The sequence below is a fragment of the Myotis nattereri genome (genome assembly GCF_964212035.1).
Source record: "Myotis nattereri genome assembly, chromosome: 3".
Taxonomy (NCBI): domain Eukaryota; kingdom Metazoa; phylum Chordata; class Mammalia; order Chiroptera; family Vespertilionidae; genus Myotis; species Myotis nattereri.
In genome coordinates this window covers 193,176,137-193,201,500 of record NC_138077.1, presented here as the reverse complement: position 1 = coordinate 193,201,500, position 25,364 = coordinate 193,176,137, and the positions used below count along the sequence as shown (strand labels likewise).

At 37.5% G+C, this 25,364-nt stretch overlaps 1 protein-coding gene across 1 annotated transcript in view; it reads left to right on the top strand.

Annotated features, from left to right (window-relative positions):
• The window catches only part of LOC308515733 (protein argonaute-3), a 126,804-nt gene that overhangs the window by 49,260 nt on the left and 52,180 nt on the right, over positions 1 to 25,364 (top strand). Inside the window, exons 4-6 of the mRNA XM_081086302.1 lie at positions 1,049 to 1,169; positions 10,660 to 10,868; positions 12,185 to 12,321. Coding sequence (XP_080942428.1) covers positions 1,049 to 1,169; positions 10,660 to 10,868; positions 12,185 to 12,321 — 467 coding nt within the window. The remainder of the gene's footprint in view (positions 1 to 1,048; positions 1,170 to 10,659; positions 10,869 to 12,184; positions 12,322 to 25,364) is intronic.

Sequence of the window (25,364 nt, the reverse complement as noted above, 5' to 3'; positions counted from 1 at the left end):
CAAGCTCCCAACTGCTTCTTTTTTTCTTTTTTCTTTTTTATTCTGGGCCAGGTTTAGCTCTGGCTCCAGCTCTGAGGCCTCAGCTGCTGAAAGCAGGTATCTGGTTTGTTTGGGTTTTATAATCAAAACACTGTATCAACTCCAGCTCTGAGATCCTGGCTGGCTTAAAGCAGGTTTCTGGGGTTTTGTTTAGCTTCTATATTTGTAACAATGTTTGAAACTGCAAGCTCAGAGGCCGTCAAGGCAGGCGGGGAACGTTGGAGTCCTCTGTCACTGAAGCAAGCAAGCCTCATGTTAGCTTCAAGCTGCCTGGCTGCCGGCTGCCATCTTGGCTGGCAGTTAATTTGCATATCTCCCTGATTAGCCAATGGGAAGGGTAGCAGACGTACAGCTAATTACCATGTTTCTCTTTTATTAGATAGGATAATACAAAGGAATAAGTATTTTAATGGATATATTTACTATAGGTGCTATTTGAGCACAGAGGAATGAGCATCAAACTCTTAGACAAAGAAAGATGAATGTGTTGGATGGTGCTTAGAGATGGTGAAAGGGATTTTTAGATCAGGTTCTAGGATTAATATTTTGCAGGTCAACTGTGGCCCAGAATGATTAAGTAACACACTGAATTCATTCTTCATTTTTGTGTGAAATTCCTATCATCCCTTTCTGATATCTAAGCCTCGTCCTGAAAGCAAAACTTTTACTACATGTGATTGTCTTTTAGAGTGTTGGCAGCTTTACTGGTGGGTGTGACTCAATTGGTTGGAATGTCATCCTATGCACCGAAAGGTTGCCGGTTTGATTCCCAGTCAGGCCACATGCATAGGTTGCATGTTTGATCCCTGGTGGGCACATATGGGAGGCAACTGATCGATGTTTCTTTCATACATTGATGTTTCTTTCTCTCCCTTCCCTTCTCTCAAAAATAAAGGGAGGCAGGGTAGATAGAATTTTGACAGCTTTAAATAATGTTAAGAAATTACTTTAAGTTGTTAAAATTTCATCATGTAGAAGATTATGTGAATGTATTTTTTCCCTTTTGTAGGGAGGTGGTTGACTCAATGGTTCAGCATTTTAAAGTAACTATATTTGGGGACCGTAGGCCAGTTTATGATGGAAAAAGAAGCCTTTACACAGCCAATCCACTTCCTGTGGCAACTACTGGGGTAAGATATGTGTTCCTTTTTTGGGAAGCTATACTTTTGCAATTTCTTATTTTAAATGCATTTGTTACCTTTTTATTTTATTTCAGTCTATATATGTATGTGTATCATTTATCTTTTTTAACTTTTTTGAAATAATTTCAAACTTACAGAAAAATTGTAACAATCATGTAAAGAACTCATGTACCCTTAACCAAGACTCACCAGTGTTCTTAACATTTGCCACATTTGTTTTAGCATTCTCTTTCTTTCTGTCCTTTGCTGTCTCTATCTATCGATACCGCTATATCTATCTCTTTTAAAATTTTTAAAAATTATTTTATTGATTTTTACAGAGAGAAAGGGAGAGGGATAGAGAGTTAGAAACATTGATGAGAGAGAAGCATCGATCAGCTGCCTCCTGCACACCCCCTACTGGGGCTGTGCCCGCAAACAAGGTACATGCCCTTGACTGGAATTGAACCTGGGACTCTGTTCAGTCCACAGGCCAATGCTCTGTCCACTGAGCGAAACCAACCAGGGCATATCTTATTTTTTTCTGAACCATCCAAGAGTAGATTGCATACATTATGCTTTCATTCTTTTTATTGTATTTTTATTGATTTCAGAGAGGAAAGGAGAGGGAGAGAGAGATAGAAACATCAATAATGAGAGAGAATCAAGTGGCTGCCTCCTGCACACCCCTTACTGGGGATCAAGCCTGAAACCTGGGCATGTACCCTTGACCGGTATAGAACCCAGGACCCTTCAAGTCCCCAGGCCGCTACTCTGTCCACTGAGCCAAATGGCTAGGGTGATAACTGTACTATTAAAAACCATAATGGCCCTAGCTGGTTAGCTCAGCAGAAAGAGCATCAGCCTGGGGACTGAAGGGTCGCAGGTTTGATTGCTGTCAAAGGCACGTACCTAGGTTGCAGGCTTGATCCCCTTGCCCTGGTTGGGGCATGTGCGAAGGCAACCAATCGATGTGTCTCTCTCACATCAGTGTTTCTCTCTCTGTCTCTCCCTTCCACTCTCTCTAAAAACCAATGGAAAAATATCCTTAGGTGAGGACTTAAAAAAATTTTTTTTAATAGTACAGTTATCAACTTCACTAAACTCTACATTGATATGTGATACTTTTGTCTAATCAACAACCCATATTCCAGTTTTGTCATTTGTTCCAATAATGTCCTTTAGCATTTTTTTCCCTTTAATACAGAATTGAGTCCAGGTTCATGTTTATATTTAGATATCATGTCTCTCTAGTTTTCTTTATTTTGGAACAATTCCTCAGCCTTGCCTTCTTTCTTTAATGACATTAACATGGTTGAAGGTTGCAGGCAAGTTATTTTTAGACTGTCCCTCAGTCTGAGTTTGTCTGATACTTCCTCTTTATTAAATTCTGATCAAGCATTTTTGGAAGGAATTAATATGTGTTTTTTTTCCTTATTAGTGTATCTTATCAAGAAGCACATAGTATGTATTTGTTTTGTTAATGGTGATGTTAACTTTGGCCACTTGGTTAAGTTGGTATCTGCCATGTTTCTGTTTTCAAGTTATTCTTTTTCTCTTTGCTCTTGGGAGATAACTTTTTGTTTTAAATGTTTTTATTTAGTTTAGAGAGAGAAACATCAATGTGAGAGAAAACATCGATCAGTTGGCTGCCATATGCACCCCAACTTGGGATCAAACCCAAGTCGAGGTGCATATGGGAGTTAACTTAGGTCTGTGCCCTGACTAGGAATTGAACTGGTGACTTTTTGGTGCATGGGACAACTGAGCCACTCCAGTCAGGGCGAGACAGTTTTTAAAAAAATTCTAGTAAATACAGATAGCATAAAATTTATTATCTGAGCTATTTTTAAAGACTGTTCTATGCCATTAAATACATTCAACAACTGTCATCACTATCCATCTCCATAACCTTTTTCATCTTGTAAAACAAACTCTGTGCTCATTAAACATTAACTCCCCATTCTCCCCTCTCCTGAACCCCTGGCAACCACCATTCTACTTTGTGTCTCTATGAATTTGACTATTCCAAGTACCTCATATAAGTGGAATTGTACATTGTCTTTTTGTTACTGGCTTATTTCATTTATCATAATGTCATCAAGGTTCATCTTTGTTGTCACGTTATAGGGATCTTCCTTTCTTTTTAAAGCTGAATAATATTTCCGTGTGCTTGTATGTGTGTATACATTTTGTTGTTTGTCCATCTACTGATGGACATCTTTGGGTTATTGCAAATAATGCTGCTGTAAATATGGGTACAAATATCTGTTCTAATCCCTGCTTTCAGTTCTATTGTGCATATACCCAAAAGTGGAGTTGTTGGATCATATAAATGGTAATTATATTTTTAATGTTTTGATAAACCACCATACTGTTTTCCATAGCAACTGCACCATTTTACATTCCCACCAACAGTACTTACAAGGGTTCTAAATTATCTACACCCTTGTCAACACTTATTTTCTATTGTGTTGATAATAGCCATCCAAATGTGTATGAAGTCATATGTGATTGTGGTTTTGATTTTGTATATCCCTAATTATTAGTGAAGTTGAGCATCTTTTCATGTGCTTATGGGCCATTTGTGTATCTTTGGAGAAATATGTACTGAAGTTCTTCGCCCATTTTTTAAGTGGTTTTTTTGATTGTTGTTGAATTTTAGCTATTTTTTCCATATATATATATTTTATTGGTTTCAGAGAGGAAGGGAGAGAGAATCATTGATTGGCTGCCTCCTGCATGCCCCCCACTGGGGATCAAGCCCGCAACCCCAGGATGTGCCCTGACCAGGAATCGAACTGTAAGTTCCCGGTTCATAGGTTGACACTCAACCACTGAGCCACACTGACCGGGCTTTAGCTCTTCTTTATTTTATTTTATTTTATTTTATTTTATTTTATTTTATTTTATTTTTTTAATATATTTTATTGATTTTTTACAGAGAGGAAGGGAGAGAGATATAGAGTTAGAAACATCGATGGGAGAGAAACATCGATCAGCCGCCTCCTGCACATCTCCCACTGGGGATGTGCCCGCAACCCAGGTACATGCCTTTGACCGGAATCGAACCCTGGACCCCTCAGTCCTCAGGCCAACGCTCTATCCACTGAGCCAAACCGGTTTTGGCTTTAGCTCTTCTTTATATGTATTCTTATCAGATACATGATTTCCAAATATTTCTTAATATTCCATAAGTTATCTTTTCACTTTGTTGCTTTTTTTCCTTTGATGTACAGAAGTTTTTAATATTGATATGGGTGATACTTTAAAGGATCTTGTTTCTCATTAGATTTTTTAAGTAATTGATGATTCTTGCTTGGAAGGATTTTTACTATATAGTAATGATGATTTCCTTCTACATTTATTAGGTAACATTCTATAGCAAGGAAGAGCATTTTCTTTTTTTTCTTAATTGATTTTAGAGAGAGGAAAGGAGAGACATAGAGAGAGAAATATCGATCAGTTTCCTCCCATACACACCCAAACCAGGGATTGAAGCCACTACCTGGGTATATGCCCTAACCGAGAACCACCACCTTGTGGTGAATGGGACAACCAACTGAGCCACACTGGCCAAGGCAGGAGAGCATTTTCTTTTCCATTATTTATTTATTCTATTTATATGACAGTTCAAATTGGTTCCTATGTCCTTTTGACATGATCAACTTTTTCTTTAATTTGAGTACTTCCTTACTTTGTGGCACAAGATGTTCCAGGCTCTTATAATTTTTCCCTGCAGAAATCCTGCAACTTGCTATTTCCAAAAGGAGTACAGGTTTCTTTTAGTTGGGGAATGCAGTTTAGAAATCAAAATATGGGAACTGGGTATGCTCACTGCTATATGTGCTTCTAAGCCCTTTCAGTGGACAGAAGTAGGAAATTCAAATACATACATATCCTATCTAATAAAAGAGAAACATGGTAATTGGCGTACGACCACTACCCTTCCCATTGGCTAATCAGCGAGATATGCAAATTAACTGCCAGCCAAGATAGCGGCCGGCAGCCAGGCAGCTGGAAGCCAACATGAGGCTTGCTTGCTTCAGTGACAGGACTCCAACGTTCCCTGCCTGCCACTGCCGGCCTCTGAGCTGCAACTCTAAGCAGCTATGTTACAAATATAGAAGCTAAACAAAACCCCAGAAACCTGCTTTAGTCTGTTGGGCTTCAGCCAGCAGGATCGCAACATTGTTTCAAATACAGAAGGTAAAGAAAGGCCAGAAACCTGCTTTTAGCAGCGGAGGCCTAAGAGCTGGAGCCAAGCCTCAAAGCTAAAGCTGGCCCAGAATCAAAAAAAAAAAAAAAAAGGAGCGGTTGGGAGCTTCAGTCACCCACCAACCTGTAAACAGCCCTCAGCCCCTCACCCAGACTGGCCAGGCAGCCCAGTGGGGACCCCCACCCTGATCCAGGACACCCTTCAGGGCAAACCAGCCAGCCCCCACCCGTGCACCAGGCCTCTACCCTATACAGTAAAAGGGTAATATGCCTCCCAGCACCAGGATCAGCGGAGCCAAGAGGCCTCCCGGCACCGGGATCAGCGTGACAGGGGGCAGCGCCCAAACCCCCTGATCGCCCTGCGGCTCTGTGTGTGACAGGGGGCAGGGCCACAACCTCCCTATCCGCCCTGCTCTGTTCGTGATGGGAAGGCTCCCCAACCTCCTGATCAGCCCTGCTCTGTGCCTGATAGGGGGGAGCTCCCCAACCCCCTGATCGCCCTGCGGCTCTGTGTGTTAGAGGGTGCGGCGCCCCAACCCTCTGATCAGCCCTGCTCAGTGTGTGACAGGGTGCGGCATCCCAACCCCCCCCCCCCCCCAACAGGCCCTGCTCTGTGTGTGACAGGGTAGAGCCATAACCTCCCCATCGGCCCTTCCCTGAGTGTGACAGTGGCGGCGCCCCAACCCCCTAATTGGCCCTGTTCTGTGGGTGATAGAGAGCGGTGCCCCAACCCCCTGATCCGCCCTGCTCTGTGTGTGACAGGGGACAGTGCCCCAACTCCCCTATCGGCCCTACTCTGTGAGTGACAGGGGGGAGCTCCCCAACCCCCTGATGGGCCCTGCTCTGTGCGTGACCGGGGGCAGCACCCCAACCCCCTGATTGGCCCTGCTCTATGCGTGACACGGTACGGAGCCCCAACCCCCCTGATGGGCCCTGCTCTGTGCGTGAAAGGGGACAGCGCTCCAACCCCCTGATTGACCCTGCTCTGTGCGTGACGGGGTGGCGCTGCAACCTCCCCATCGACCCTGCCTTGAGTGTGACAGGGGCGGTGCCCCAACCCCCAAATCGGCCCTACCCTGAGCTTGACTGAGGGTGGCATTGCAACCTCCCAATCCGCTCTGCTCTGTGCATGACAGGGGGCGGCGCCCCAACTCCCCAATCGGCCCTGCTCTGAGCCCGACCAGGGGCTGCACCTAGGGATTGGGCCTGCCCTCTGCCACCCGGGAGCAGGCCTAAGCCAGCAGGTCGTTATCTCCCGAGGGGTCCCAGACTGCGAGAGGGCACAGGCCGGGCTGAGGGACCCCCCCTCCCCACCGAGTGCACAAATTTTTGTGCACCGGGCCTCTAATATACATATATAATAAAATGGCAATATTATATGTCATACAGTAAACCTAACTTAGGTGTCCTGCAAGTCCCACTTCTTTTATACATACAGTCTGTATATTGGAACTCATGAGCTCAGACTGATTTTTCCAGTTCCACTCTATCCTTACAGAAATCTTTCTTTACTCGCCACATTGCATATTTGAATCTTCCTTCTTTTTTAAACTCCTGGCTTCCCCAAACATCACAACTTTTAGTTATCTGTTCAGTCATACAGTACATGTAAAATAGTTTCAGAATTACTATACCATACCACTACAGAAAACAAACCTACTAATAAGAGTTTATGGTTTTATTTTGTATGCAATTCTTTCCTACTCACCCCTCCTCCTCACCCCCTACTGAGAGTATAGTCCAGTAATGGCGAACCTTTTGAGCTCGGCGTGTCAAAATTTTGAAAAACCCTAACTTAACTCTGGTGCCATGTCACATATAGAAATATTCATAATTTTATATTTGCAACCATAGTAAAAAAAAGATTTATATTTTTTATATTTATTTTATATATTTAAATGCCATTTAACAAAGAAAAATCAACCAAAAAATATGTATAAAATGAACAAAAACAGAAAAACAATGTACATTTAGGAAAAAATAATAATAAAAACATTGATAATCAAATGGTGTGAAAACTAGAAATTAGTGACTTTTTTGGTGCTGAAGTTTGTCTGCTAATGCTTCGATTGCAGGTTCATACTTGGTGCACTTCAAGGCCAAGCAAGCGCCACTAACTTCATCTGTTAGCTGGTTTCTTTTGTTCGTTTTAATATTATTTAATGCTCAGAACAAAGTCTGACAAAAATATGTTGATGAAAAAATTGTAAGCAAAGCCATTACTATATTTTTTATGTCGCTAAAAGTATCGGGTGCCCTGTTCCAAGCACTCAAAATTTCTTGTTCGTAGTTGCACTCTTCTTCATTATTCAAACGATTTCGTTCCAGATTTTCAAGTTTTGACCTTAAGTCGACAAACACATGAGTCCAAATGCTACCTTGAAAATCTGCAAGTTGCAGCTCTAAATCATCGATTTGCATCCTTTGGAAATCCTTTAATTCAAAGTACTGTAAACAACTACATCCGGATACTTAATTATTTTAATGGTCTGTTCTAGGCTTCTAAATTGGTCGAATCTTTCGCTAAACTGTTCAAATGACGAGTTTACTATATTCTGGTACATAAGTACGGACTCCATTACACTCGTTGTAGTGGCCTTCTCAAAATGCTTTTTTATCTGAGGAAAATACTTATAAGTTTTAGTTTCAATATCTCGCTTGAAAATTTTAAGTTTACTTTCAAAAGATTTGATGTATCCAAACATAATGTCAATACTTTTGCCAAAACTTTGTAATTTTAAGTTCATTTCATTCATAAGAACAGAGAGATCTGTAAAAAACATCAAATTGCTGACCCACTTATGATCATTGATCTGAGGAAAGTTTGCCAGATCCTTATTCTCAATAAATACCGTAATTTCTTCAAAGCACTCCACAAATCGCTCAAGTACTTTACGTCGACTCAGCCATCTCACATTATTGAACAGCAGTAGTCCACTGTAGGTTGAATCAACTTCCTGTAAAAGTGCAGAAAATTCTCGCTTGTGAAAGGGTCGAGAAGCTATAAAATTCACAATTTTTGTTACAACTGACATTAAATCATTCAATTCTGAGAATCCTGATTTGGCACATAACACCTCCTGATGGATAATGCAATGAAAAGGTACAAGTGGATGTCTAATAGCTTCCATAAACAATTTCAGGAATCCCACATTTTTTCCCACCATATTTGGTGCCCCATCTGTCGTGACTGACACAATTTTAGAGATATCAATGTTTAGGTCACTGAATGTTTTTATAACAACGTTACATATTTCGTTTCCTGATGTACTTATTGGCACTGATTCTAACTTTATCAACTCTTCTCTCATTGTGAGACCATCACTATCTAGCAGTAATGGCCAACCGAGCATTTGATGTGACATCAGTAGTTGCATCAAGAGAAATCGAAAAATATTTACAACTATTTAAGTCTTTTTTTAATTGATATACGTTTTTGTTAAGATCTATTATTCTGTCTTTGATAGTGTTTCTACTGAGTGGTAACTCAGAAATTCTTTTAATAATATCATCTTTATTTTTCATATCGTGAAATAGAGCTGGTGCACATCTTAGAAATGTTTCCTTAATAAATTCTCCGTCACTGAGAGCTTTTCCATGCTGAGCTATGGAGTGAGCAATACAGTATCTTGCTGATGTTAAATTTGTAGAGCATCTTACAAATTTAATGATGGAATTTGATTGACTTTTATAGAGGTGTAGCTGCCTAGAAATGTATTCCTTCCTTGCATCGATACTTTTTTTCAAGAGCTGACAATGATTAGTTTCAAGATGTCTCTTTACATTCCACGTTTTGCTTACTACCGTTTCATTACACAGCATGCACAATGATCTGTTGTTTCTGTCGACAGTCCCGTACATCTCGGTCCATGTCTTGAAAGGGTCGGCTACTGCTACTTCCACTTCCTTTATCATTCAATCTTGCTTTTTTATTTTTTTGATTCTCCATCACAAGGCTGTAAAAATAAATATAAATCACGGCGTTTTTTATAAAAGGTTGATAGGTTTCTTACCTATTAACTTTTTGCAGTGTTGTTGCACTGACTCCTGGTGCAAAACAAGTCACAGAGAGTATGTATAACCAACAAATATATGGTGCTGTAATCAATTATCTGACACGCAAAATGCCTCGTTGAGCACTGTTGCACTGTATGTCTTTTTCTTCTAACCCTCCCACTCCTGTCTCCTAACGAACATGGCGATCAAGTGCGTCCGTTTGCCGAATGCACCTGAACGCCCAGGAAGCTTACCCGAGGCACATGTTGACAATAATGAGGCCGTTTCCAGAATTGGGCATTTTGTCACTCGAGTAAAAATAAAATGTCATGAGTAAAGATTAATCTCTTTATAGTGCAATTCTTAACCTTTTTATATTAATGTCAATATTGGAACAATGTGTCTTGGATGTTTTCACTATGTATCTTTGCTATGCAACACCGATGTACATGTTTACATCTGGTTTTAGAATTGCATTATTGATCATGAGTAACGTGAGTAGTAATATTACTCGAGTGATGCCCAACTCTGGCCGTTGCAAGAGACAAATATTTGAATTACGCAATTTTTTGTCTCTGTTGATGCGTGTCACCCAAAATGAGTTCGCGTGTCACCTCTGATACACGTGTCATAGGTTCGCCATCACTGGTATAGTCAGTATAATGTATTCAAGAGTTACTTGCATTAGTGTTTTCGTTCTTGTTTTTTTCTTCTTTTGGTATGGCTATATTATTCATTTGAAGTGCATTTGGTTTCATTTGGTTTTGTTTATATTTAGTTTAGCTTTTCCCTGCAGCCTTATTGATTTAATTTTTAATGTATAGAACTTTATTTAACATGTTTCCAAAAGTTAGAACATACTGGAAAATACACTCTTAATCTCTCTTACTTCTCCCAGTTTGTTTCTTTCCATCCTTTTAAAGTAACCAATTTCTTTGTTTCTGGTTTATGCTTCTTGTGTTTCTTTTTGCATAAATAAGCAAATACAAAAAGATTTTTCCATTTTCCCTTTTTTCTCACATAAAAGATGGCATACTATTTGTAATCTTCTGTACTTTGCCTTTTTTTCTTTTTTTTCACTTAGCAGTATAGCTTGGAAATTATTCCATAACAATTCCAAGAGATATTCTTCATCTTTTTTCTTTAATAGCATTTAGGCAGTTTTCAGTATTTTTTAATGACAATGCTGGCATAAATAACTGTCATTTAAATGTTAGTCTATTTTTTTTAACATTGAGATTGGTGTGTTTTAACTTTTACCAGATGACTCTTTTCTCACGAACAGGTAGATTTAGATGTTACTCTCCCTGGGGAAGGTGGAAAAGATCGACCTTTCAAGGTGTCAATCAAGTTTGTCTCTCGGGTGAGTTGGCACCTACTACATGAAGTACTGACAGGACGGACCTTGCCTGAGCCACTGGAATTAGACAAGCCAATCAGCACTAATCCTGTCCATGCCGTTGATGTGGTGCTACGACATCTGCCCTCCATGAAGTGGGTGCTTTTGGCTTTTTTTCATCTTTAGATTTTAAGTACGAAGGCTTTCCTCCCAAGAGTTGTGCAGGCCTCCTTTGGTTAATCTTCAGATGTTGTATATTTTGAATATTTCAGTTGAAGAATAGCATGCAGCCCTACCTGGTTTGGCTCAGTGGATAGAGTGTCGGCCTGTGGACCAAGGGATCCTGAGTTCAATTCTGGTTCAGGGCACATGCCTGGGTTGTGGGCTTGATTCCCAATAAAGGGCGTGCAGGAGGCAGCTGATCAATGATTTTCTCTCATCATTGATGTTTCTATCTCTCCCTCTTCCTTCCTCTCTGAAATCAATAAAAAAATATATTTTTAAAAAAGAATAGCATGCATACAAGTTCATTGATGTAAGTTACAGAAAATTCTCTGACATTTGAAAATAAATGCACCTTATTAGTTTAGCTATTCCAGTGGATACTTTTTTAGAAAAATGTCTAACCCTTTCTCCTAAGAGCTTTAAATCTTGAGCAACTGATGTGTTTTCAGATATAAGGCTATAGTTAAATCACCTTGTTTTAAAGGTAATTTCATTGTTGATACAATAGTATCAAATTGTGTTGAAATTGCTGTATTTTTAATCACACTAGCATCTCACATGTGTATGTGTGTGTGTGTGCTTATATAGGATCAGATAGGCTGTGTCTTTTTTTTTAAATGTTTTTTTTATTTTTATTGATTTCAGAGAGGGAGAGAGAGAGAGAGAGAGAGAGAGAGAGAGAGAGAGAGAGAGAGAGAGAGAGAGAGAAACATCAATGAGAGAGAATCTATGATAGTCTGCCCCCTGCACGCCCCCTACTGGGGATTGAGCCCACAACCCAGGCATGTGCGCTTGATCAGAATCAAACCCAGGGCTCTACAGTCCATAGGCCAACGTTCTATCCACTGAGCCACGCCGGCTAGGGCAGGCTGTGTCTTTTTAAAGAAAAAGATTATGTCTTACAAACATGTTTATAGAAATAGCTTTTTGATCAGTAATTATTTAGCATTTTCTAAGATTGGAGCTGTTAACTTTTTAAAATTTATTTTAAAGAAAGTATTTTAAATAAAATTCGTTCTTATTCATACTAACATTAGTTGTTACAATATAGGGTTGCAGTGAAGGATACAGATTTTTTTTCCATTAAAATAGCTGCTTTTTGCTTTTACAAATTTGGAAAATGTTTAGTTTCATATATACTTAATGATAAGCATGATAATTTATGTGCTCTAGACTCACCTGTTCTGCATATTTAAATACTTATATAGGAAGGAAAGGATTGAACATGCCATTTTAATTTTTGTAGATATACACCTGTGGGGCGTTCATTTTTCTCGGCTCCAGAAGGATATGACCACCCTCTGGGAGGGGGCAGGGAGGTATGGTTTGGATTCCATCAATCTGTTCGTCCTGCCATGTGGAAAATGATGCTTAATATTGATGGTAAGGGAATAAAACCATATTCTGTATTGGATAATTGATTTCTGTATGGCCTGCTTGTGTGTTTAATGTGCATATGTGCATTTTATGTATAATTATAAGTACTAGTGTCTTGAAGTAATATTTGGACTTCTATTAAGACAAAATAGAAAATCTTTATATTTATATTACATTTCATTCAGAAAGCCTTTACACAGAACTTGTCCTGGTTTGCTACTAAAGCAAATTTAACCCTTTGAGTGCCAACCAATATCCTAGGAACTATGCTAAAATTGCCAAGGCATTTTGAGTTAAGGTTTAAAATTTTTTTTTTTTCCCACATAAAGAGTGAACTACTAGCATCTAATAGTGACATTGCAGGAGGAGCGAGATAGCGATAGCGCTCCTGGCACTTTTGGCGAAAGACAGGAGGAGCGCAATCGCGCTCCCTGGCACGCTAGGGGTTAAAAGCTTTGACATGATCATCTGAGCAATCTTCTATTATAAATCACTTTCGTCCTTTTAAGTCTAAGTCAATATTTAATTACAAAATACATATTTTACAGGAAGAGAAGTCTATTAGTCATGGTCACCCCTGGCATTATACCTACTACTGATGCTTAATGTGGTGCTACTTGCATTAATATTTAGGTATTTTTTTTCTATTTTTGAACTTATAAAAAAGAAGAGAGAATAGTATGAGAAACTGCCACCTCTATAGTCATTATCCAAATTGTCAGTATTTTTCTACCTTTGCTTAAACTATCTCCATTTCTTCCTTTACTGTAGTGTCTTTAAGTAAAATCCCAGACAGAATATTGTTTTGTCCCTACTAATTCAGTATGTATCTCTAAAAACATGGATGTTTTCTTACACAGTCACAATGCCATTATCATATATAAGAAAAATGAAAATAATAATTTTATTTGTAGCCTCTAATACCCTGTCTAAACTCAGATTTCCCTGATTGTTTCAAATACATTTTTATAGTTATTGGTTCTAATCAGGATCCAAATAAGATTCACACATTACATTAGGCTTTATGCCTTTTTTTATCTATTTCATTTATTTATTTTTAAATATATTTTTATTGATTTCAGAGAGGAAGGTGAGAGGGAGAAAGAGATAGAAACATCAATGATGAGAAAGAATCACTGATCAGCTGCCTCCTTCCTGCACGCCCCCACACTGCGGATCCAGCCTGCAACCCGGGCTGAATGGAACCCAAGACCCTTCAGTCTGCAGGCTGGTGCTCTATCCACTGAGCCAAACCAGCTAGGGCAACTGAGCTGTTTTTTATCCATCTTCTCAATATTTCAGTTTTTCATTATTAAATATACAGTTTCTAGCCTGGCCGGCATGGCTCAGTGGTTGAACGTGGACCTATGAACCAGGAGGTGGTGGTTCGATTCCAGTCAAGGGCACATGCCCGAGTTGCAGGCCAGATCCCCAGTAAGGGACGTGCAGGAGGCAGCCGATCAATGATTCTCTCTCATCAATGTTTTTTCTATGCCTTTTTAAAATGTAGTAGTCCCATTTCCTTCCCTCTTGTTTTATTTTGTCTTTTGTTTGTTTTTTAGTTGTGTTTCCCTCCATTTTTTGTTTGTTTTGTTTTGTTTTTTGTTTGCTATTGTCTTGTTGTCAGGTGTCCTGTAGAATATCCAGAAACCTGGATTTGTCTTTTGTTTACTTGAGGTGTGATTATTTTGTTCCTCTGTTCCCTATATTTCCTTAAAATGAAAGTTGGCCCTTGAGGCTTGTTTCAATTCTGGTTCAAAATACTTTATAAATTTTTAAGTGTTTCATATTGTATCAGTATTTAGTGGTCCCATTTTTTTAATAATACAATAGGCCTGCTCTCTCCATTAAAATTTCCCAATCAGCCTTGCAATTTCTAATATTCCATTCATTGATCATTGTTACCTGAACTATTTATTTCACTAGGCACTATCAACCGATATTTTTTCTAATTCTGTTATTCCTTTTGTATTAGATGGAATTCTTTTTTATATATATATATATTATACTGGGTTTTTTTACAGAGAGGAAGGGAGAGGGATAGAGAGCCAGAAACATCCATGAGAGAAACATCCCATCAGCTGCCTCCTGCACACTCCCCACTGGGGATGTGCCTGCAACCAAGGTACATGCCCTCGACCGGAATCGAACCTGGGACCTTTGCGTCCGCAGGCTGACGCTCTATCCACTGAGCCAAACCGGCTAGGGCTAGATGGAATTCTTATGTGGAAAATCATGATGTCCTATTGCTAATTCATTAGTCTTTGATAGCTTTCTGGCACAGCAGGATGTTCCAGGCTCATCTTATATTTCTTAACCTATACCTAGAATCAGCCATTCCTCCAAGGATCCCTGGTTCTTTCTAGATGAGGACGTAGTTTCCTCATTATTTTCAGCTGCATCTGCCATCATGGAGATATGTCACTGAAGGGATATATTTCAAGAGTCCCCTTTAATTATATGCCATTTCAGAACATCATTTCATACACACACACACACACACACACACACACACACATACATACATATGTTGTTTTTTTAAGATAGATTCCAGGAGTGAGATTGATGAGTCAAGGGCAAATGTATTTGTAATTTTTATTGTTATCGCCAGATTGCCCTCTACCAAGATTGTAAATACTTACTTTGCATCAGTGATTGAGACTACCTATTTCCTTACGCCTTTGCCTCTACAGGTGTCAAACTAGATTTTTGTCAATCGGATTTACAAGAAATAGTTTCACTATGTGCTTTTGTTTTCCATTTGAACATTTTCACATATGTAAGGGCCACCTTTCTTTTTCTGTTAACGGTTTGTATCCTTCGCCCTTTTTTTTCTGTCAGATGTTTGGTCTCCTCATTTACTGAGCTTTCTCAATTGAGATGTGAATTACAGATGATATCCCTTCGTTGTTACTTGTCTTTTGGCCTTTGCTACAGTCTTGGGGTTTTTTTGCTTTTTGCCACATAGAAATTTATCCGCGCGCGCATGTGTGTCTTTACACACAAACACTTAAAAGTAGTGAGCAATAATTTCTCTTATGACTTTTAATATCTAATAGCACTAGTCTCTTTTTTTTTCAGGTTTTTCTAGGCCATTTTTATTTATTACCAGATAAGCTTTAGAAACACCTTGTCTAGATCCAATAGATGTGGAGGTTGGGGTATTATTTTTACTGAGATCTCATATTTATAAATTAAGTTAGGACAAATTGTTTTTTTTTTAAATATTGAATCTTTCTGTCAAATGAAATAGTATGTTATTGCATTTGTTCAAGATTACTTTTGTTTTCTTCAGGAATGTATTAACATTTTTCTCACATAAAATTTGTACATTTCTTGTTATTTCTGGACATTTCCCCCCTTATTTTTGCTACTAAATGAGTTGAGTTTATAGATTCTAACTAGTTATTGTTTATATACATGAAGGCTTTTAAGTTCTATATACTGACATTTCTCTCTGCCTTACTGAATTCCATTATTGTTTATAGTAGTTTTTTAAGTGACTTTCTTAGTTTCTAGGTTATAATCATTTTATCTGCTGATAGTGATAGGTTTACCTCTTCTTTTGGATTTTTATACTTCTCCTTCAGGTTACACTGACTAAATATTCAGACAGGACAATTTAAACATTAGTGATTAGTGGGCATCCTCTTTTTATTCCTGACTTTAAAAAGAATACTTCCAAAGTTTCTGCATTAAGTATAATTCATACATGGATGTGTGTATAGGAGGATCTGTTGCTTCCTATTAAGTACTTTTAATCAGGAATGGATATTGAATTTTCTCAGATGTCATTTTAGCATTAATGGAGCTGATGATATGATGTTTCTCTTATTTTAAAGAAGCACTGAACCAAACTAATGTTTCTTGGATTCTTTTAATGTGATGCTGAATTCTGTTTATTAATACTTTATCTTTTTAATTAAAATGCAAAATTGTAAAGATGGATCTTCTCTTTTTCTGTGTAGTCTTTTTCAAGTTTTGCTATTATATTTTATAAAGAATTTGGACCTTTTTCATTTTTTAAAATGTACAACAGTTTTTAAATAGTATTGAAGTTAACAGCTCTTTAAAGATTTGGTAGAAATCCCCTGTATACTCTTGTGGCCTATATGTTTTGCTTTGTTTGGTAGGTAGCTCTTTTAAAATTTCTTCCATTTATTTTATGAAAATCAGTCTGTGTAGGCTTTTGGTTCTGTTTTGGTAAGTTATATCTTACTAGAAAATTATATTTATTTGTATAGAATTTTATAAATTAATTTCCTATTTTTTGAAATTTTGTCTATGTCTGTTGTTTATCCCCATTTCTTATTTTGTATATTTGTACTTTCTCCTTAATTTTACTCTTGATTAGGAGAAGTAGTAGTTTTAATCAGTTGATTTTTTTCCCCCCACCAGCAAGAACTTTGGAAATTTTTTTTCAGTTTTTTGGCTTTTTTTTTTTAACATTCTTAATTTCTACTTTTAACTTTACATTTTTTCCCTCTACCTTACTTCAGTTAATTTAGTTGTTTTTGTAACTTTTAGAGCTATATTAGTAACTCATTTACTTTCATTTTTTTCTTATTGATAAAAGTATGTCAAATAATAAATTTTCTTCTGATCACTGTTTTAGCTATATTCCAAACACCACAGATTTTATTTGTATTTGCCCAATTACCTAAATGTTTTTTGAGAGACTTTTTAAATTTTCAGATTGAAGATCTCTTTATTTTCTGATTTTGTTACAAATTTCTCATTTTATTGTGTTGTTACTCAGAATGTGTTTTGTAATTTCAAATTTTAGAATTTGTTGAGGTATTTTCTGTAGCCTAATATGTAGTCAATTTTTACAAAAATTCAATAGCTATTTAAAAATTAGGTATAGCCCTGGCAGTTGTGGCTCAGTTAGTTGGTTAAGGATCATTCCGTGCTCCAAAAGGTCACTGGTTTGATTCCCAGTCAGGGCACATGCCCGGGTTGTAGGCTCTATTCCCAATAGGGGATGTGCAGGAGGCAGCCAATCAATGTTGCTCTCTCCCTTCCTCTTTCTCTAAAATCCATAAAAACATTTAAAAAGTAAAAGTAAAAAATATTCGCCCTAGCCGGTTTGTCTCAGTGGATAGAGCATTGGCCTGGAGACTGAAGGGTCCTGGGTTTGATTCTGGTCAGGAGCACATGCCTGAGTAATAGGCTCCCCCAGTGGGAGGCATGCAGGAGGCAGCCGATCAGTGATTCTCATCATTGTTGTTTCTGTCTCTCTTCCTCTGCCTTCCACTCTCCGCAATCAGTAAATATATATATATGTATGTGTGTGTGTGTGTGTGTATATATGTATGTATATGTGTGTATATATGTATATGTATATATATGTGTGTGTGTGTGTGTGTGTGTGTGTGTATTAACCAGTTTGGCTCAGTGGATAGAGCATCGGCCTGCGGACTGAAGGGTCCCAGGTTCAATTCCGGTCAAGGGCATGTACCTTGCTTGCAGGCACATCCCCAGTAGGAGGTGTGCAGGAGGCAGCTGATCGATGTTTCTCTCTCATCGATGTTTCTAACTCTCTATCCCTCTCCCTTCCTCTCTGTAAAAAATCAATAAAATACGTTTAAAAAAATATATATTTATATTTTAGAAGGGATATTCAATTATTTGGGTAGAGTTAAATGAATATCCATCAGCATTACCATTTTGATTGTTATTTAGATCATTTATGTCCTTATTTATTTTTGTGTACTTGTTCTCTCAGACTGGGAGAAATTTAAATTTCTTTTTATTGTGTTTCTGCTCTTTCTTTTTTTATCTCCTATCATTTCTCCTTTCTTAATGTTGCTGGTATATTATAGGGAACATAAACATACCTGTTTTCTTCATTGTGAATTGTATCTTTTACAATGGTAAAAATGACTTGTTTTAGTACTTTTTGGCCAAAGTCTGTCTACATTATCTAAATAAAGGATCATAATCTATGTTTTTGTGACCATGTTCTGTTCATTCATTTATTTTATTTATTGACTAGTAGCCCTGTGCACAAATCTGGGCAACAATAGGTCATTGCCGCCCCCCTGTAGCTCTCTGCCTGCAGCCCCGCCCGCCCTCCCCCCTGCCCATAGCTTGCAGCCCTGCCCCCTCCTGTAGCTCTCCACAGCCCACCTATACCTCGCTGGCCCACCCTCCTGCTGATCTGTGATCTGGTGATGCACTTGGTCGTTATGCCTCAGGGTGTAACAGCTAATTAGCATATTCCTCTCTTATTATATAGGATTAGGTAGTGGGAGAGAAGTGAGGGGAGAAAGAGAAAAAGAAAGAGAGAGATTTGTTGTTTCACTTATTTATGCATTCATTGGTTGCTTCTTGTATGTGCCCTGACCAGAGGTTGAACCCAAAACCTTAGCCTGTCGGGACAACGTTCTAATCAACTGAGCTACTAGACCAGGCCCTAAATTTTCATTTCTTTTAAATTTTAAAATATTTTTTGAATCACACAATCATCTTGGCAACAGCATACAGTGGTTTTTGCTTTGGGGTCAGTCTAAAGCTTTTTTTCTGTTAATGGATCAGTTGAGCCATATAGATAGGAATAACATACATGTTTCATCTTAGTTGTGTCGAATTATTTTGTTGTATTTTCTGATTATATATGTTTTTTAAACTAAGTGGTCTATTTTGTGCTTTTTTAATGATAGTTTTGAATTAGGAAGGTTTTTTTTCTCCCCACAAGTAGTTACCTTTATACTTATAACTTCATATAATATTCAACTTTCTTTGTTTTAATATGTTTTTTATTTAGCTCAGAGAGGAGGGAGAGGGAGAAAGAGTTAGAAACATCAGTGATGAAAGAGAATCATTGATCAGCTGCCTCCTGCACACCCCCTACTGGGGATTGAGCCCACAACCCGGGCATGTGCGCTAATGGGGAATCAAACAATGACCTCCTGGTTCATGGGTCAACACTCAGCCTCTGTGCTACACCAACTGGTCTTCAACTTTCTTTTTTAAAGCAGTGTCTTTTGTTTTCCTTATTGAGTAACAATTATATTAGCTTTATTCTCTTCTCTTTCTTTCCTCCCTCTCCTTTACAAATTAGTTTTAGCCATTATAGCATTATTTTATTCATTACAATTTTGCTTACCTTTTTTTTATTGTTGACAGTATTACAGATGTCCCCAATATCCCTCTCTCCCTTTGCCCCCCTCCAACAACCCCCTCCCCACCCCAGGCCTTCACCACACTATTGTACGTGTTCATGGACTGTGAATATATGCATATAAATTCTTTCATTAATCTCTTTCTGTCCCCCACACCCACCCCCACCCTTCTGAGATCTGTCAGTCTGTTCCAAGCATCCATGCCTCTAGACCTATTAATTTTTCTTACATTTTTACTACTTGACTCTCAACTTTGACTATCTATTACTATAAGGTGCAATCAGTGAGTTTATTCTATTTTTATGTTTTCTACTCCTGTCATTCATTTTTTGTATGTATTATGGTTTCTGTATTGTTAGAGTGTGTAACAGTTACATTCCATTTAAAATCTATCATTTTCTTTTAAAAATGTTCTGTACTATTTGCTCCTTGCAGTGCCTTTTGTGGTATAAGTTTTACCATGTACTAGTTGTAGCTTAGTCTTCATCTTTTTAATTTAAAAAAAATTTTTTTCTTTCATTTCTTACATGAGTTATTGCAATGCTTATTTTATCTTCTCCTGTTGACTGGCTGTCTCCTGAGCTGTTAAATTTCTGCTCTGAGATCTTTCATCCTAGCTGCATTAAAAAATCTTTGAATTAATTTTCATCTACTTTGTGGTGATATTTTCTGTTGCGTTTTCTTCATCAGGGATTTTGTGCTGCCTTTTTACACTTTCTTTTGGTATTTTTGTATGGAACGTATCACTTTTTTGTTATTCACATTTAAATGATACTAGTTTTTCCAAGCCACCTGTTAGAAGAGACGAAGTGGGAGGGAGAGGTGGGATAGAACATTAGAAGCAAGGTAGTTTTCCAGGTTTCTCTGCTCATGATCTCTGTCCTGTTGCTCTGATGGGTTCTTTCTTCAAAATATAACCACATTTCCTTTGCCTCTCAGTAAATTAGGCATTTAACAGGTGGGAATTACCAGCCATGAGGTCCACTAGGTCCTTACTAGCTTCTACTAATACAACTTCTGCTTTTTAAAGTGCCTGCCCAAATGTTAACAATTAGAGCATTTGTGGAGGCTGTACAGGAGGTCTTGTACTATTCTTTTAACTTTTTGTAAGTTTGATGTTACAAAAGAAAAGTGCATGCCTTGCTTTTAGAAGGGTAGTCCTGTCTGAGATCTGTCACTTAAAAATCACCCTCTACTTAGTTTCATGACACTTTCTACACCTCCTTTCTCTGCTTCCTTCTCAGATTTCCCCCATTCAATTTTAGTTCTAACATTACAGTTCCCACTTAGGATAGGACTCTCTCTTTATGGGAATGAAAATTTACTGGTCCCCCACTAGACTCCCTTTATACTTCCTGTCCTCTCTTGCATAGGTTCCACTAGCCCCAAGTACTTGGGGCCATATTTACTTATAATTTGGCATTTTCAGGTTTTTATTGTCTTAAAAGTTCACTGAAGATAGAGACTTTTTTTCTTTCTTTTTTTTAACATTCTCTTTGTAGCTCTGTGTTGAAGAAAGTAGGGAAATCTGGAAATAAATTTGCCATTTTCCTACTGAAGCTTAAAGTCCAGCTTTGGATATTATTAATAAATAATCTCTAGATAATCCATTGGTCAAAGAAATCACAATGAAATATTTAAATATTTTGAACTGAAGGGTAATGAAAATGTACATACTGGTATGATTAGCTAAAGAAATGGTTAGAGAGAATTTAAAACCTTAAATGTTATTAGAAATAAAGAAAAGTATCAGTGGCATACCCATTCATCTCAACAAGTTAGAAAAATAACAGAAAAGTAAATGCAAAGAAAAATATAAGGAAATAAGAGTTAAAAACAGAATTGATGAATTAGTAAACAAATTTACCTCTATCCTGTAGGTAGGAAGACTTCAAAGGTATTTGAGAAGGATAGTGACATGATCATATTTGTTTTCCAGAAAGAGACCTCTGGCAGCAGTGTGGAGAATAGATAGAGGAGAAAAAACTAATCTGAGAAGCCAGTTAGGAGGCTTTTTCAATCACTAGTTCAGGTAAGAGATGGTGATGGTCTAATGTGGGATGGAGAGGAAGGAACATATTACAAGGATTAAATTTTAAAAAAATAAAAACAAAAAGGTTTAAGAACCATGTGCAGAAAAAAACTTGGGTATAGTTACTGGCACATGGAACTGATTGGAAATGAATAGGCCAGAGGGTTTACTAGCTTCTTTAAGGAATTGTTTTTGTAAACAAACCTCAAGCCTGGTTTACTAGTTAGGTTCAACCAGAGAAGCAGAACCAGTAGGAAATATATATGGAGAGAGATTCGGCTTACACTAGGTAAGTCTGAAATCTTTAGGGTAAGCTGTCAGCAAGGGCAGGCTGCATCTCATGGGCATGGGCTGAAGCAGCTATCCATAGGTAGAGTTTCTTTTCTCTCTCTGGGAGAAACCTCAAGCCTGCTTCTAAGGCCTTTCAACTGACTGAGTTAGGCCCACCTGTATTATCCAAGATAATCTCCTAATGTCAACTGATTATGGACTTTAATTACAATTGTAATATATCTTCACAGCAACAGCTAGATTAGTGTTTGTTTGAATAACTGGCAACTAGTAGTTTTGCCACATTGACACATTGAAAAACAACATGCCTTGCCTGCAAAATCCTGTGATTATTCAACCTTTGAAACAGCTTTTATGTTACCAAACATAAAAGACTCAGTATTTGTGCTGTGTTATAAACTAGCTTCTAAGAAGGGCATACTCGCCAACATACATTCAGAATAGTGACTCATTCATACCAGGTATGAATGGTTATGCTGTCAACTGAGTATGGGAGATAGATCTGCTGTTGCTGGTTAGTTGGCAGTATACACCATGTATAAAAATAGATAAGTTGTTAATATATCTAAATTTTGAGGATTCTTTGAAACATATGGATAGAGAAATTTAGTATGTAGTCGGAAATGCAGGTATGAAAATCTGTAGTGGTAGGAGTTAAAAATAAAATTTTGGGACTCCTCAGTATATAAATCCATACTTGAACTGTAGAAATGGAAAAACTTCTTAAGGATAGTATTTAAATTAAAAACAAATGAGAAGGATAATGCTATCGGGAATACTGGCATTTAAGGAAGGAAGAAGGACCAGTGGCCAATTAACATTTACGACAGGCAGTATGAGAGCCAAAAAAAAGTGGTTTCAAGAGAGGAAACAGAGTAGATGAATTCACAGTTAAGCAGTGGGAGCTTTTCCAACAAAATTAAGAGTAAGACAAGTACTATGATATTTAGTAACTATTGTGTTTGCTAACTTCTGTTCTTCTTACAGGTTTCAGTCTACATGTTACTTCCTTGAGAAGCAGTATTTGACACCCTTCACCCCCCAAGTCTGAGTTAGGTATTTCTCTTATGTATTCCCATAGCACAGTGTACTTGCCCTGTAATAGCATGTGTCACCTGAATGACAAGTTTTATTGTTCTGTGTCTCCTATTAGAATTAAAGCGTTTTGAAGCTAGTCTTTTTCACCAATGTATATACCCTCCAGGCCTAGCACAGCTCTTGGTCATATTAAGCAAAGAATAAATGAAACCAAGAGCATAGAGGAGGAGCATCCAAATAAGCCTGGAAAATTAGAAAAATGTTTGTAGAAGTAAATGACGTCTTAACTGAGCTCTAACAAATATGATGAGATCAAGAATTTGGATTGAAAAGGAGGTACACAGAAATAAAAAATTTTATTCAAAGACATAAGAGAAATACTAAATGAATAAAATGTAGTAGGCTTATTGAGAAGGCTTAATTTGATACGTTAGTTCTCCCAAAATTAATCTATAAATTCAATTTTAATTAAAGTCCCAATAGGGATTTCTTGAAAAGTTAATGTTAAGATTTATATGATACTTACCTGGCAGGGGAGATACCATGATCACGAAGGTGGTTTTCCCAGGGCGAGGCTTATCCACTGCACTCTGGATGTGTTGACCCCTACAATTTCCCCAAATGTGGGAAACTTGACTGCATAATTTGGGGGGCGGGGGGAACGGATTTATATGAAAAAATTAATGACCAGGTAAAGCCAGTATAATTTTATTTTACTTTTGTAACCAGTTTAATATAAGGAAACTGATCGATGTGATAATCACATTACCCCATTCATCTTTCCTTAATGATATTTAAAACATTTGTGAGAATCTTTATATTATACTTATGAAAAATACGATCAAGATTGAATTAAAAGCCAGTATAATTTCTAAAAAGAGTAAAGAGGAAGGAATTGCCCTCCTTATTTTAAAACTGTAACAATTATAGCATACTGTTTTTAAGTGCAGGGACAGACAGATTAATGAAGTAGAATACAGAGCCTAAAAATAAACCATGTGTGTTTATATGGAAACTTTGTAATGTCTATCTCTAACATTAAAATATAAATTTATAAATCATTGCCCTAACCAGTTTGGCTCAGTGGATAGAGCATCGGCCTGCGGACTCAAGGGTCCCGGGTTCAATTCCGGTCAAGGGCATGTACCTTGGTTGTGGGCACATCTCCAGTGGGGAGTGTGCAGGAAGCAGCTGATCGATGTTTCTCTCTCATCGATGTTTCTAACTCTCTATCCCTCTCCCTTCCTCTCTGTAAAAAATCAATAAAATATATTTAAAAAATATATATATATAAATTTATAAATCATAATAGAAAATACAGATAAACGTGACTACATTAATTAATCAGTTTTAAAAGCAAAGTTGGGGCAGAGCAAATAGCAAAAGGATATGTTACCTATGTAAATTTAAAACAGAAAAAAAGTATGAAAAATATATACTGGGTACATGCAAATGCAGTAAAATGATCAAAACCTAGATGAGACAAATACTTCCCAATTTCTGGATAGTGGTTGGTTCCCTTTAAGTAGAAAGTACAGAGAGGAATGGAATAGGTTGGTTGGGGTAGGGAGAAGAGAGAGACCTGAAAGGCTGCATATTTCAAGAAAATGTGAGAATATATTTATTTGTGCCATTGTAAAGCAAAGAAATCAGAAGATAGATAGTATTTTTTAAAGACCTATATGAAATTTTAATGAAATAAAAATAAAGCCTAAAATTGTAAATGGGTTTATTTTTTAATTGTAATATATAATGCTATGAAAAAGGAGTGAAAATACTGCACTGACCACCTTACTTGCTTATATTCCCTTTTTTGTTTCTGTGTGATACTGATTTTGCAACCCTTACATTTGCTATATTGCACTGAGTTTAAAACAGCCTTTACTGAACATGAAATCTACTGAAGAAAACTGGTATTAAGCAATATAATGAGTACTATGAAGAAGTACTGAGTGCAATGGGAGCATATAACACAGGAATCCATTCTACTCTCAGGAACATTTATTTGAGGAAGTGACAGATGAGAGCTAGGTGAAATTGGTGGTGGAAATAAGCATGGAAGAGTACTCTAAGAAATAGAGCAATTTAATTCTAATTGTGTGACTTAATCTTCCCTTCAAAATGATTGTTCTCATGGTACTTAATATTCTCTCAACTACATAATTAAAATTCAACTTACTTAATTTTTTCAATCTAAGACTCAAAAAAGTTTTTTATCACCTTTCATCTCTAAAATTGAGAGATGTCTTATAGTTGATGGTTTGTCAGTTTAATTGGCAAATTTCTTTATCAGGTTACATAAAATCAATATATGCCCTACCTTCATTGGCATCTTAGATTCAATAAAATGTGGAATTTATTTTTAATTTAGCCTGCTTTTAGGCCAAATTCATTTTCAACTTTCATTTTACTATTGTAATTCACACATTTTAAAAGCATCACAGCCCGGCTGTCGTGGCTCAGTGATTGAGCGTCGACCTATGAACCTGGAGGTCACGGGTTCACTTCCCAGTCGGCATATGCCCGGGTTGTGGGCTGTTGATGTTTCTATCTCTTTCTCC